Consider the following 15,000-nt stretch of genomic DNA (forward strand, 5'->3'; position numbering starts at 1 on the left):
ATCTTATGTTCGTTGAGACTGAAGTAGGCTTTATTTATCTATGAATTATTACATCACCCATTGTCTGAGCTCCGTTTTGAATAGGTCTGATTAGACAATAGGACAACCTATGTATAGGCCTGCCTTCATTATATCACAGTCAGAATCTGTTTATTAGCCAGTACGCAGCATACAAAGAATTTGTCTTGGCGTTTGCTCCCACAAACACAACATAGAAGAAAATATAACAAAAGTAAGGTGATACTAATAATAATGTAATAAACAAAGTAGTACTAAAATCAAATGACAAATTTAAAATCTATTTACAGAATTGAATAGTACTAGTTTTGAAATGAGATATAAAACTTGAAATGAATATTGATTGTACAAAGGGAACATGGACTGCGCTACGGGCCAAGAAATGGTGACATGCAAAAATTAAATGTAACATGATATGTAGAGTGATTTGCCTCAAGATATTATGGTGAAGAATAGATTCCCAACAATGCAGCATCACTGAATTGAAATGGAAAATAGCATTTATTATGATTTACAAAACATCTTCAGTTATAAACATGGGCAAATTATATTATAAATATAAAAAAAAGGATTTTATTCTTGCATGTGATAAGCTAAAACAAGATCTGTTCCAGAAAGGGCATCCAATTTATATATAATGGCACATCTAAACATTCATCTGCATAAAGCTATACATTTAACACCTTTTCAAAATGTTCTGTAAAACTAAAAAAAAAAAATGATAGGATTTGGAAACATGCATTTAACAAACAAAGATCTAGCAGTAAGTGCTTCTTTTTGTCATTTGCAGAAATGTAATGAGTAATATTTGCGTATTTAAGACAAGAGAATCTTAGAATAATTTTGAAAGCTTAGCTAATTTGACAACAACTGAGGACAAGTTCTGTGTGCATTTTGAGAAAGCAATTATAAATAAGCTATCTCAGTACAGCATTTTCTCCTGTGCAAATCTTCTTTAAAGGAGGAGCTCCTGATTCATCCAGTTCTTCCTGTTGAATGAGAATAAACATAATTAGACATGTTACATACAGTAAATATTAGCATGGTTAGTTTTAATTAACATCAATTATACTTCATGTACCTGAGACAAATATGATTTAATTTATATTTAATGAAGGAAAGTGCTGTAGTCTTTCTTTAAATCATTTTCAGAAAGTGAACCTGTATGTCTGGGGTGCTCCGTCTGGCAGCTCCTGATGAAAGAAGGTCCTCCTTGATCAGAGTAGGAGGCTCATCGGCCCCTTCCTGTCCAGAGTGAACTGGTTCTGCATTCACAGGGGAATCATGGCATTATATTACATTATATTCTCATTAATTCAGCTTAGACAGTGAGGGAATACAGAAAACATTGATAAAAATACGTAAATTAGTTTGTTTTTATTGTTTATAACCATTACTATCAATTAAATACAGCAAATTGAGTGAATAAATTGTTAAAATCAGGTTTTATTTGTTGGCTTCATTGGTGATTACAGCTGTGACTCCCTGATTTCAAACTCTAGAAGTAATAACATTATGTGCACTAACATCTATTGTGTGTACTTCTTTAAATTCACAGAAATAATGTGGTGCATTGAGTTAAAAGATGCTTGACAGACGCATCAACATACCATCCACACTCTCCTGGCCTAGCATTGGTGGCTGAGAGTCTTCAGTTCGGAGGCTCGAGGTATGCGGAGGGCTGACCTGCTGCGAGCTGGAGGTGCTGCTGCTGTTATCCATCTTGGGCTGGTAAACGTCCGACAGAAAGCTCTGGTTGCTGTTTTCATCTGAAGCGGAGAGCATAGGAGGTCTACTGAACATCAGGTGACAGCTTCAACTCTTGCATGAGTTTGGAGATGTGATATTGTGTCTTTTAGCTTCTTGACATACTGTATGTACATCATTATGCGTACAGTGGTTCCAGTATTTTCACCAAGTAATCTTACCTTTGAAAATATTTAAAAACAGCCACAAGACCAGTGGTGGAAAGTAACTCAGTACTTTTACTCAAGTACTGTACTTAAGTATAATTTTGAGGTACTTGTACTTTACTTGAGTATCTCTATTTTATGCTACTTTATACTTCCATTCCACTACATTTCAGTGGAAATTTTGTACTTTCTACTCCACTATATTTATTTGACAGCTTTAGTTACTTTTCAGTTGAAGATTTGACACAGTGGATAATATAACAAGCTTTTAAAATACAACACATTGTTAAAGATGAAACCAGTGGTTTCCAACCTTTTTGGCTTTTGACATCTTACAAGAAGCAGTGTGTACTCTAGGTCCAAAACTGAAAACAGATTTGTGTATCAGAACTTTGTTTTTTCTTCTTTCCTCCTCCATTAATCATCTAACAACCCCTTAGATTTATCTGGTGAACCTTTGGAGGGGCCCGGCCCCTAGGTTGAGAACCACTGGACTAAACTAGCTAACTGTATATAAAGTAGTTGAAACTAGCTCCACCTCCAGCAGCTACAACAGTAACATGCTGCTTACACACTGATGCTTCAGTGTTAATAATGTAATATCATATATAATAATACATCAGGGACTTTTACTTGTAATGGAGTATTTTTACATTGCCGTATTAGTACTTTTACTGAAGTAAAGGATCTGAATACTTCTTCCACCACTGCACATGACTCACCAGTGAAATCCAGTAAGGAGTTAGTGTTTTCCAGCACGACATCTTTTAGTCCTCTGACATCTCCACCTGTGGATTTGGTGCGATATATCTGATAACAGAGAGTGGATTCTCAAATTAGACTACTTATTTTTTTTATAAACCAGGTAGATTCATAAAAATCTGTACATGACAGAGACCCCCACCTGCTTTGTTTCTGTCACTGGCACCCACTTGAATATGCGCAAGGATGTGTCCCCAACTGTCACCCATTTCTTCTCCCTGGGGATGAAATGAGTTTGACTAATTTTAGACAGGAGCTCAGTTTAGGTGTAACACTATATAATCTGCTTTAATCTGTATCATGACATCCAGTATACATGCTTATGTTTTCTCTGTCCTCAGCAGATATGGCAGCTAATCAGATATCCTACACTGCTCACTTATACCGCTGTGTACATGACATGAGCATTTAAAGATGATGAGAAAAGGTCGCACGGTGTTAATTAATTGTCATTATGTTGAGACTACAGGGCTGTCGTGTGATATGTAGCGCTCAGCATGTGAGGCTGTGGCCATATTGACAGCTCTCGGCGGAAAAACTCAGCTAGCCCCGCCTCTTCTGTCAAACGGGAGCGCTGATTGGTCAGCACCTCCGTCAATCATCTAACTTTTCCGACTGAAGTTTGTTGAGCGACGCAGCAGATATCAGCCCGCGGTGTACTAACACATTTCCCTCCATATTGTCACCCACACAGCTTACATACCATTTGCGCACTTTCTCGATGGCCGCCAGGACCTTTTTAATGTCATCTTTAGCCCGACTTCGGGTCTCAGCGCGGCCTGATCGTCCCGACATCTTGATGCTGTTATGATTCATCTACAGATGCATCCGAAAACTTCCAAGACCAAGCCCCAGTTCTCAGTTACAGTGGTAATCTCGCGAGATTTTATAATGTCTGGGGTTTTTTTCTATTTCAAGGTTCACCCTCCTTTATCTGCTCATACTGTAGGTACTGTAATGCTAGGATGAATACATTTGGTGTCTTTAATGATGTATTTTTTGATTATATGTTTATTTATCTGAGTTGACATAGTTGGAAATTTCTGTTGACAGTATACTGTACAGTCTACTCAAGTTGCTACTTCATTTTTGAGGCTGCTCTATACTTTCACCCACTACAATTCAGAAGGAAATATTGTACTTTTTACTCCATTACATTAAGCCTGTTTGACACGTGTAGTATTCAGATTAAAGGATGGGTTCACATTGTTTCAAGTCTGTCTTAAAACAACAATCAGGTGCCCAAATGATTATTAGAAGATTCCTTCATAACACACTTACAATGTAAGTGATGGGGGACAAAATCCACAAGGCCCCTCCTGTATGAAAATGTATTTAAAAGTTTATCTGAAGCTTTAGCCGCCCAAATGAGTCAAATCATGCAGATATCTTTCAACGTTACAGTCTTTTTAGTGTCAAAGTCCATATTTGTTACTATACTTCCACCACGGCTCAACAAGGAAACACTGTCCACTGAGAAACACTGAGGAAACACAAAGAGGGAATTTGATGCTAAAAGACTGTAAATGTGGCAGATATCCATTTGATATGACTAACTCAGACTGCTGAAGTCTCATATAAGCTTCAGATAAACTTTTAAATCATTTTTTGCGCAAGATGACTGTGGACCCCATCATTTAACATTGAAAGCACATTTAAAGGGGAAGTCAATATGAACAGGAGGAATGATTACAGCAAGGAAAACCTCTTTCAGTGTTCATATGGACACCTTTAAGACAGACATGAAAAAATGTGACCCTGTCCTTTAATGTTTTTACATAAACGTTTAAAATACAATGCATGAAAAATTAAACCTGTTGTTTCCAAACTTTTTGACTTGTGGCCACATACAACAAAGCAGTGTCTGATTTAAAAAATATATATTTTCAACCTTTATTTTACCAGGAAAACCTCATTGAGATCAAAAATCTCTTTTGCAAGAATGTCCTGGCCAAGAAAGGCAGCAACATAAAGTTTCACCAACATAAAAACAAGTAATGCAGACAGACCTATTGTTAGTCATTATAAAATAATAATATCATGAATAAAATTACATTAAAAGAGAAAATAAAAATACAACCTTGATACTTGAATTGGACAGAGAAACAGCAGCAAAGTGAGGCATTTAAAACCTCCCAGCAGGCCCACTGACACTATTTTGGGGCCTTGTCACGTTTCAGATGTGTATGAGTCGTTAGTAGTTCCACTTAAGTCTGATTTCCCCTTTTCACTTCTCAGGTTGCTTCACTTTTCATAATTGAAAAAGGTCAAACACATCACAAATATAAAGATTAGAGAATATTCCAAAAAACAGATACAGATTTGTGTCACAAAACATTGTTTCTTCTGTTTCTTTCCTCCCCCATTAATCATCTGAAGATGTGAGCCTTTGGAGGGACCTGGACCTCTAGGTTGGGAACCACTGGACAGAACTACATAAGTGTATATAAGGTACGTAAACTGGGCAACACATTGATCAGCTAAAATGCTGCACATCATTAGCCTATTAACATTCTAACACTGTAATGTATGACAATATTTCAGTCACAGCAGATACTTTTTAAAGAATAAGCATTACCTTTGATACATCTAGTGAATAATATTGCTGTATGTTAGTTAAAAATAGTTAAATAAATAATTAAAAGAGTTAAATGCAGGAGTTTTACTTGTAATGGAGCATTTTTACAGTGTGGTGTTGGTACCTACTAAAGCACTTCCTCCACCACTTATTTTATCTCTGTGATTGTGACTGTGCCATCCAGAGATAATTTTCACAACCTGGCAACCTGAAATGCTTTCTTAATAGTGGCTAATAAGTGATTCATAAAGAACTGGTAATCATTATTCATTAACCATTAATAAAGCCATTGGTTACAATTTTTAAATATTGCATAAAAAGTGCCATCTGAAGTTGTTTAAGTGTGATTAATATTTTATATTTTATGCACTGGAATGAAAACTTCAGGTTTGTCTCCCTGCTTTTCTATTTCTTTGTATTAATGAAATTTTTCTTTACTACTGTGTGTATTTAAACAACAGCTTGGTTAAATGTACACCAGTTATGCTTGCTGGTTCCCATGTTTGACCAGCTGAGGGTAGCCTTGAGCTATGCAGCCATGCAGAGCAAACAAGGCTCCTCCTGTATCGGAGCTACTTCTGACTCATGTAACACCTGAAAAAGGAAATGAAAACCTATCATGTTTCTTTTTTTGTGATCAAATTTTTATCGCTCTTACTCCGTCCTTTTAACATACACACTATGTAGATGTAGTAACATAATAGTGATAGTATAATTGATTGTAATAGTATAATAATATAACCACATATATCAACATATAGTGTATATTGTGTGCCCCACATTTTTCCTGTCAAACCAGCAAATTCGATACATTGTTGTTTGGTTGATAATGACAAGAAAGAAACATTACATTACAAACATTAAATAGTAATAATTTGGGGCGACAAGGTATTTCTAAGTAAGTGAGACAGAGTGGAAACTGTGCAAAATGTCTAGAACAACGTAGTCATTCATACAAAAATCTGTGCGAAGAGGACAGGAAGTAAATCTCATATGGATGTTTTCTGGGGGTTGAATAAATTAAATGTATCATTTCCTATATCAGAGTTTTTTGTAAGTATTGTTCTGCCAGCCACCATTTGCCTCTTTGTGCAGACTGGGTGTCTTTAATCCTCCCAAACTTTACCCCTGTTTTTTTATATACATATATATATATTTATATTTGTTGCTTTGGGTAACTTCCTGACACTTATTTCACCTGCGCCAAAGTTTCTCTCTCAGCTTTACATGACATGAAACATCTTTCTCAGGCCAGACTTACGTTAGACTTCACATTCAAAAATGAGAGGATCAGCCTTGTGTTTGTTGAAGCCACTTCTACAACCCAGTGTTTGCCATCTTCTTCACTGACACCGGTAGGTTTTTTTTTTTTACTAATCTTGGCTTCTCTCTCTCTTTTTTTTTATTGAAACAAGTACACAAGTTTACAACACCTTGCATATAAAACTTGTGTCTACAAACATGCCAGCGGGACTAAAAGTTGTAATAAAAATAGAAATAGTTGGCTTTTTTTGTTTGTACGTTCAGATATTGAAGAAATGTATTGTTAGATATGGACAGTCAGCTCTGAAAAGAATTTGGATTTGTGAATATAAAATTTGGTTAAAAATATTAAACAAATTATTTATTAATTCCTGTCATATTCACTTTCACTTCTCTCCATATTAACTCTCTGTAGTGATCACCTGTGCAAACAAGGAAATGGTCAATAAAAGGAGTGGACAACAAAGGACATAAAGTACATGTGAGAGGCGTAACAACACATTTACATCTCTTTCATTAGTTATGTTTTACATAATTTCAGGCAGACGTCAGCTGGTCAGTCAGTGTTGTTCTCAGAAATGTTATTAAACAGTCCCCAAAGAGCTTCTAAATGATCATGAAGAAGAGGACACAGTATGCTATGAAAAAAAATTGTTCTGATTTTATTTTCCTATATTCTCTGTAATGATGAGTATTGGATGAAATGTTGGGATATTTGTTATTTTGTTGTTTTTCTTCCATGAAGGTTCTGAGTCAGAAATAGGAAACCTTTTCTATTGTTTAAGAATTGAATTTTGTTCCTTGTGTATTTTTTATTTTTGAAACTGTGACTCTTTAATGAACTTGTGGATTGCGAGTGCTTCCTATCGACTTAACTTTAACTAGTTAAAACGTAGGTGTTAAGTCTTACGTTTGAGGGCAAATAAATACTTCTGGTGTCTCTTCCTCCCTCATGAAACTATAGCCAGAGCTCCTCATCTGCTGGAATGCAGAGACGCTCCAACTGAAACTATTGTGCTTCACATTTCCAACCAGTCTGTCAAACTGTTCAATCAGAGTTTGGTTTCTAAGTCGGCCTCGGTGTTCCTGTGTGGACTGCAGCCACTTAATGTCTGAGGTAATACATGTTGTAGTTTTTGTTTTCTTGTTTGTGTTTTGTTATTTATGTGAAACAGTGTACGTCTTGAAACAACTAAAAACACTAGCTTGTCCACCATAAAAGAGAGTATCCAACTGACATTAAAAACTGGATGGCTGCTAACTTTCTTCAGTTAAATCCAGATAAAAGTGAGATCTTTATCATTGGCTCTGACAATAGATTTAAAATCCTCACTTGGCCCCTTTTCCAACAACAATAAGTCTTCTGTCAGAAATATTAATGTTTGAAATTTGTATTAAGATTGTCCAATCCTGCTTTTATCATCTAATGAACATCGTTAGAATCCGTTTATGTCTGACAGAAACACAGAAACCATCATACATGCTCTCATTTCCTCATGTTTAGATTACTGTAATGATCTCCTAACTGGCATCAATCAGAAAACAATTCTCCAAATTATACAGAGTGCAGCAGCCAAACTACTAACAAGAAAAGAGATCATATTACGCCCCTCTTAATGTCTCTACATTGTTTACCAGTTTATACCAGAATCGATTTAAAGATTTCACTAATGACTTTAAAGCACTTCATGCGCACTTCAACGTGCCCAACGAACTCATACATGCAAAATCAGTATCTTCATTTCTGAAAACACATTTCTTCCAAAAGGCTTTTGAATTATCTCTTTTAAATATTCCATATATCTTCACATTTCTTATTTTCATTTAGTATGTTTATTTTTATTGTTTTGCTTCTGAAGATGTTTTTTCTTCAACCTTAATCCCTCAATTTTGAGGAATATGTCTGTTTTTTGCTTTGTCATTTGTGTCCTTGTGAAGCACTTTGTAATCTCTGGTTTTGATAAGTGCTATATAAATACACTTTATTATTATTATTATTATTATTATTATTATTATTATTATGTAAATCAAGATCCAATTATATGTGAGTTAATTATGACAATAGGCTACGAGTTACAAAAAGACTGAAGTCTTTAGTGTATGAAGATGATTCCCTTGAACAAACAGCTGTGTTTTCACGCTCCAGATGTTTAATTTAAAGTTGCAGCAGACTGTGGCTTTTATAATGAGGGCTTTATATTGGGAGTGGAAGCGGAAGTCGCGCGCTCCTCTTACCCTGGCTGACTTGACTCCTCATACATGCTTGACTCTGGTGCCGCTCAGGCTGCTCCTGTCATTGACTGGGGTGTTGGACAGAAAGGCCAAATGGTCCAGTGAACGGGGCGACAGCATGGACAGCTGCCCGCCATAGTTAATGCAGCTTTTATTATTTTTTTTACACTCTATATAGCCTGTTTATCGGCTGAAAGTTTATTTTCCTTTCCTCGCTGCTGTGTTTTCCAGTCACAGACGACAATGGATCGAGTGAAAAGCTCCATGCAGCAAGTACCCAACGCTATCCCCAAAGTGATCCGCCGGACAGGAGGGGCCAACAGCCTGGAGCTGGAGAAGGAGAACTTTGAGAGAGGGCAGGTATGTGAGCGTCTTATTCAATTAAAATCGTTTTCCTCAAAGCGTGAGATGAAGGTGCTGTCTGAGAGGCGCTTTAAAAGGTGGGAGTATAATAATCATGTCAGGACGATTGCTGTCAGCTCCTAAATTAAAGCATGCATTGTGAGATCATGTCTGAAGTCAGGAAAGGAGCGCAGGACCCATTAACATTTTTGTACTTTTAAAATGTTTTTATTCAGCTTATTTTCACAGTGAATCCTCCAGTTTTGATACTTACTGTGCCTGATCAAGATCATGGCTTATTTCAGTGGTAACTTTCACTGATGTCAGTCTGTGATCAGCAGACATACCAACGAGTCCACTGTACAACAACAAAAGAGCTGTTGAAATGTAGGTCAATGGCCTTTTGAATTCAGATAACTGCTGTTTAGCCTATCTGCTGGATAAACCGGACCAGAGTGAGGCAAGCTGAAGCTCGGTGGGAGCTGCACCATGTATGACAGGCTGTCAGTGCCTTATGGAGGTCACTGATGATAAGATCTGGGAAGTGCATCACTTTCAGGCCAAATAGCTGCTTTTCCCCCCTGTGTTTTATGTTTACTTTTAGTGTAAAGGCTGCTGATTAATAATAAATACTTCGCATGAAGGTCTCTCCCAGTGAGCATATGTATGTATGTATGTATGTATGTATGTCTGTATGTATGTAGGCTGCTGTTATGCTGTGGTGCCTGCTGCTTCCTGCCTGGTGGTCTCCCTTCCCCTCCCCTCTCCCCCAGACCAGGCACAGGGGAGGGAAAGTAGGTCAGATGAATCAAGGCAGACAAACTGCCGTGGTAACGCTGCAACATGCTTCTCCCATTTACAGCGGCTGCTAAATTGAACTGTGCAGTGAGAACAGCCTAAATGTGCACAGCAGGTATTTGGCAATTCTGCGCCTAGATGGTCGCAGCCCCCCCCCCCTCCCCACGCCCCCCCACGCCTCTCCCATCCGGGACAGTAGCAGTGTGGATTAGAGGCAGGGTGAGACGCATGCGTGGCTTTATGTGTTCCGAGCCAATCCTGGTCACTAGGTCACTGTCAGGCTCCTGGGATCACATCCTCTGGAAGCGACATAATAGATGAACATCTTCTCGTGCCTCGTCGGCGTGTGCAGTTCTGCTATCATGAGGCCGCTGGAGTAGGATTTTGGCTCTGACAGTGTCTTGCATATTTAACACTCTCAATTGTCTGAGTCCACTTAAATGAAGCAAAGAGCTCTGCAGTTGATCATCAAGGCGAATCAGCTCGCTGCTACAATTAAGGAGGGTTAAAATATTCATGCAAGTTGAAACAAGCTGCTGTTATTTTATCAGTGTCCTGACATGACTAAAGTAGCATGACACATTCATCTGGGTTGTTCTTGACTCTAATGGTGCCACTTTCCCCTCTGTAAAGCTGTAATCATGTTATGTCCTCCTGTTTTGTTTTTTTTTTCTTTCTCGTGGTTGATTTTTGACCGTGGGTCCGGTGCTGTGGCAGGCAGCGCAGGAATCAATGAATCTGCTGTCGACTTTACAGGGGATCAGCGGGAGATAATCTCATCTGATCTGTTGTGCTCTAAAGCTGCCTAAATCTGCAGTGTGGCTGGTTTTCACCTCCTCTGCTGAAAAGCAACTGTCTGTCTTAGACTTTTAGATTTTCTTTGCATCTCCAGCCAAAGTGCACTTGGTAAAAACTTAATGTTTATATTGATAAACCAATGTTAAAGGGACAGTTTTTCCAGATTATTCATGTGCTAAAAAATGAGAAAAGTGTGCAAAAGTGGTTGTAAAGACATTTTTCTGGAGAGACGTATGTCAGCTGTAACAGTAGATTATACAGTATCTGTCATCTCGTCTGCAGTCAACATCAATATTCTGCAGTTACATGAACTGACGAAACACAGCGAGGTCTCTAGTTTCTTGGCTTTAAAGCTTTAGGTGTGTAAAATCCTGAGAACTGCTTGTCTATCTCTCTTAGTTGAGTTGGGTAAACAACCAGGGTGTGTTCAAAATCCTCTCTGTCACAGTGTCCACACAGGGTTATAAAAAGAACAGAACAGGGCAGCCAGATAGCACACAGCGCTCGCTTTTAATGACATGTTTAGCCTCATAATAGCAGCTGACTCTTTAATTTAGAGTTTAGAGGGGGGATTTAACCTTTGGTGTGTTTGTCTCGGGCGTGTTTTGGCTGTGTGTTCTTTTGTGCTCCCAATAGCGGTTAGAAAAACCAAGTTTGTACTGAACAACACAGATTTTATAATCTTTATCTTAAGGCTCCAAAATGTCGGGGATGTCTACTCTTTCCTAGATTGCTAAACAGTCCCAGAGCTGGCAGAGGCCAGAGGAGGCTTTTCATTTGAAAGCTGGTGTAGGTAGTAATCTCTGGACCGATATGAACCATAATTAGTGCTTGTGGGAGGCTTCTTGGGCACCAGTTCCTCAGCTGGGACATGCAGTATGAGCCGCTGAGTGACACCACATTGTATGTTACATAATTAAGGCCTTAAAATAAGACTGCCTGCCAGCCTCCTCCTTCTCCTTCACTTGTCCATATGGAGGGCTCGCTCTGCTGTTTGTATGTGAATGCATGTGTGTGTGTACAGTATGTGTGTGTGTGTGTGTGCACCAGGATTAGGGTCCACTCTTTAGTGCTGTTTGGTGCCCTGGCAGCTGTGGAATTTAGGGGAGGAGCAGGGCCGTGGCCCCCGGGCACGAGCAGGACTCAGCAGGGCGGACGTAGACAAGCATTTTTTAAATCTCCCTGTCTCTCTGCCTCCCTTTCTCCTCTTGTCTTTTGTCTTTCTCATCGCCCTGTTGCCCCCCTCCTCGCTCTACTCTCATTGTTTTGAGTCTCCCTCACCTCCTTTTACATCCTGCAATTCAAAATGCAGGGAAGTTATAGAGGGATATCCACATATATGCAGTACACACACAGACAAGCATGCAATCATGAAAGAGAGACCCATTAAAAGCACTGAGGCAGCAGAAACAGCAGGCGGTGGTTTGTGGCCTCATTGCACCGACTGGCCGTGGAATAATAGAGCTGGACATGAGTGACAGGTCAGTAAGTAGAACAAAGTGCACCGATGAGTTCCTGGCGGCGTTAACAATGGCTTTGATTTGCAGATTGTTTTGGAGTTTTCTTCTGTGTTGGGCAGCACAGTAAAAAAAAAAAAAAAAAAGCGGAAAGGAAGAGAGACAGAGATGGAGTGTTGCTTTTTGTTTCACATGCAGCCGAGGTTAAAAGTCAGACCGAAACCTACATCATCTGTGTTAGCGTGTGCTATGCAAATTAGCCTGCTTCAGTATGAGTGGCCTCACTTAAAATAATCATCCAAATGAAAAACAACAACAACAAAAAAAGCAGTCGTCAGCTGTATGGCGATATGGTTGAAATCAACATTACTGCATTAACAAGAACATCTTATGTTATTGATCTATATCAGGTGATGGTAAAAGTATGCAAAAGCACATAAAAAAAATAATTGAACTGATGTTTTGTGATGCATCACATGAGATAGAACTCTTTATATGTAAAATAAAACTTTACTTTTTGATTTCTTGCTTAGAATCACGAATTTTGACAACAGAATTGTGTAGAACGATCACCATGATATGATTGTATATCAGGATATAATTCCACTATAATTCAATAAATTATCATTTTGAATTGTTACCCAGCGCCAGTGCTGAATATGCCAGCTCACATGGGCTGCTTTTAATTTATACAACATGTCAGAAAGAAAGTGAAATCTCAATTATGGCTAAAACATGCACACAGGGGCACAAGCAGAATTTCACCTTTTGTAATCATGTAGTCTGATGTAATGCAGCAAACTGCCTGAAATCATTCATAAGTGGAATTAAACACTCTTGTAGCACGTACAGATGATGCAGACGTGGGTGGTAGGTTTCAGTCTTCTTCAGTGCTTCCTTTTTGTATAACCTCATACATAAGCAGTGATTATGTGGTTTTTCCACCCATCTGATAAGGAGGCTGATGTTAACACCCTCACTCCAAAATATTTAAACATTACAAACTCCAAACTGTGAGCATAATTCTTCATTGTTTTGCTTTTTTTTTTTTACTGGAAACATTCATAGCTATCAATGTACAGTATACTGCATGTCGTAACCTCTGGATCAGTCTTGACTCGGGGAAGAGACACCTACGCAGGAGGACTTTACCCCCTGTGTCCAGGGTTCAGCTTGATTAACACAGACCATGTTTTGTCTTGGCAACACAATGGAAACAATCAAAGGACTTTGCCTTCATTATTACAGCTACCTTTTTCTTTTTACATCTTTATGGAAAAAATACAGCATCATTATATGTCATGTTGAAGCAATTCAGTGTTTCCACAGTTAGGAATTAGTCACCTTTTTGAATAGATTTCTTAGCTTAAATAGAGACTTAAAGACTTACATTTTTCTCTTGCTAAAGCAACAATGAAACAGCTACTTAAAACATACTTTTGCAAAATTTGATGTCACCATTTCATGAAGAAATGTGTGATATTTGTCTATAAAGTGAACATTTGTTTCCAGCATTAAAGGGTCACTTTAGCTGGAACTTGATTTTTGGGTTGATATGAATGGAAAGACGGTTGGGGAGGAGATAACACAGTGTAGAGTCTGAACGCACAAAACAAACAATGTAGCTATATTAAATTGCACTTCTGCATAATCTGTGTACAGGATCAGAATGAACAACAGGTGTTTTTAATGCTTAATACACCTGAGTTATGAGAAGAAATGTACTTTAGTTCATAGGTAGTAACACTTCAGAAAAAGGTTCAGAGGTTTTGAGAGTCTGAGTCAAACGCCAGGCAGGCAGAGACAGAGTGGGACTGTTGTATGTGAGAAATGCTCTGTGACGCTGCCCTCGGCGAAGGGCCCACGTCGTACCAGGAAGTGAAGAGCCTCTGTGGAAAAGAGCTGGCATTGTCTTGAGACAGACTGTTTATGTTCAGCAGCCTGGAGGTATAATGTGCAGCCCCGATGGTATAATGAGCAGCATATTGATTATTGTTGCCGGCGCGGCCTCAGTTGGTCAGCTGATGGCCTGTGACTGTATAGAAAGGCCTTTTTAAAACTGTGGCTTGGATGAAAGATGGACTTAGTGAGCGTATTGTCTCTGGTGGGATCAAGAGTAACATCATTATCCTTTAACAAACCAATTTTCATTAGAAATAAATAGTAATTTCTTTCTTTTAAGCCCCATAATTGGATGATTTAATATAAACACAAACTCAAGAAATTTTCAAATATAAGTGACATATCAGATAGCTTCTAAGAGATTGATTACAATTGACATTTCTCAATACTCAATACAATGTGCGGCTAGGAACGACATATAATCCATATATGTATATATAATATGTATATACTGTACACAGTATATGGCTCTGCTGGTCAACCTTGAGTCCTTCCATCTACATCTCACACTTCATGTCCTGTCATTGAGAAAAAGCCTTTCCTGATGCTGGATGTCTCTGACAGTCTCTTGCTTATAGATCAAGGCCTTCGTTGAATGCCGGAGGAAGAATTCATTTTGTGAACGATGGATACAAACATCCCACCTACACAGAGAAAACACTGTCTCTAAGGCGGGGGAGGAAGTCAGCATCTCTGTCTCAGACTGGGTCCATATTTAAGTTTAAAAAAAATCCAAGAGTGTAATTTTTATAGATGGGAAAATATAACTTCAGCTGTAATGGCAAACAGATGTGGCTGCTCTATTTTAATTTCTGGTTTGATACATGTAATATATTTTATATAAGTAACACTGTAGAAATTTACAAAATTGATGTTTTATAATGCGTTTATAGACTAAATTCACCAGGCTTGAAAAAGTTTATAAATGTGGAAAATG

The 15,000-nt window shown here is 38.3% G+C and overlaps 2 protein-coding genes across 3 annotated transcripts in view; one reads left to right on the forward strand and one right to left on the reverse strand.

Annotated features, from left to right (window-relative positions):
- Positions 1 to 496: 496 nt before the first annotated feature.
- On the reverse strand, positions 497 to 3,558 carry bcl7bb (BAF chromatin remodeling complex subunit BCL7B b). The gene is made up of 6 exons (XM_067594507.1): positions 3,397 to 3,558; positions 2,836 to 2,911; positions 2,654 to 2,741; positions 1,629 to 1,787; positions 1,180 to 1,283; positions 497 to 1,007 (listed from the first exon to the last, which is right to left on the reverse strand). Exons 1-6 carry the CDS (start codon positions 3,507 to 3,509, stop codon positions 936 to 938), a joined length of 612 nt encoding a protein of 203 aa, XP_067450608.1. The 5' UTR covers positions 3,510 to 3,558; the 3' UTR covers positions 497 to 935.
- Positions 1,738 to 15,000, forward strand: part of hip1 (huntingtin interacting protein 1) — a 54,832-nt gene continuing 41,569 nt past the window's right edge. Inside the window, exons 1-3 of one of the 2 annotated variants that reach the window (XM_067594504.1) lie at positions 1,738 to 1,824; positions 5,073 to 5,144; positions 8,998 to 9,126. In XM_067594504.1, coding sequence (XP_067450605.1) covers positions 9,010 to 9,126 — 117 coding nt within the window. In that variant the 5' untranslated portion in view covers positions 1,738 to 1,824; positions 5,073 to 5,144; positions 8,998 to 9,009. Of the gene's footprint in view, positions 1,825 to 5,072; positions 5,145 to 7,563; positions 7,652 to 8,997; positions 9,127 to 15,000 lie in introns of those variants that run through there. The other variant, XM_067594506.1, reaches the window with a different exon arrangement.

Source organism: Thunnus thynnus, chromosome 7 (assembly GCF_963924715.1).
Source record: "Thunnus thynnus chromosome 7, fThuThy2.1, whole genome shotgun sequence".
Lineage (NCBI taxonomy): Eukaryota > Metazoa > Chordata > Actinopteri > Scombriformes > Scombridae > Thunnus > Thunnus thynnus.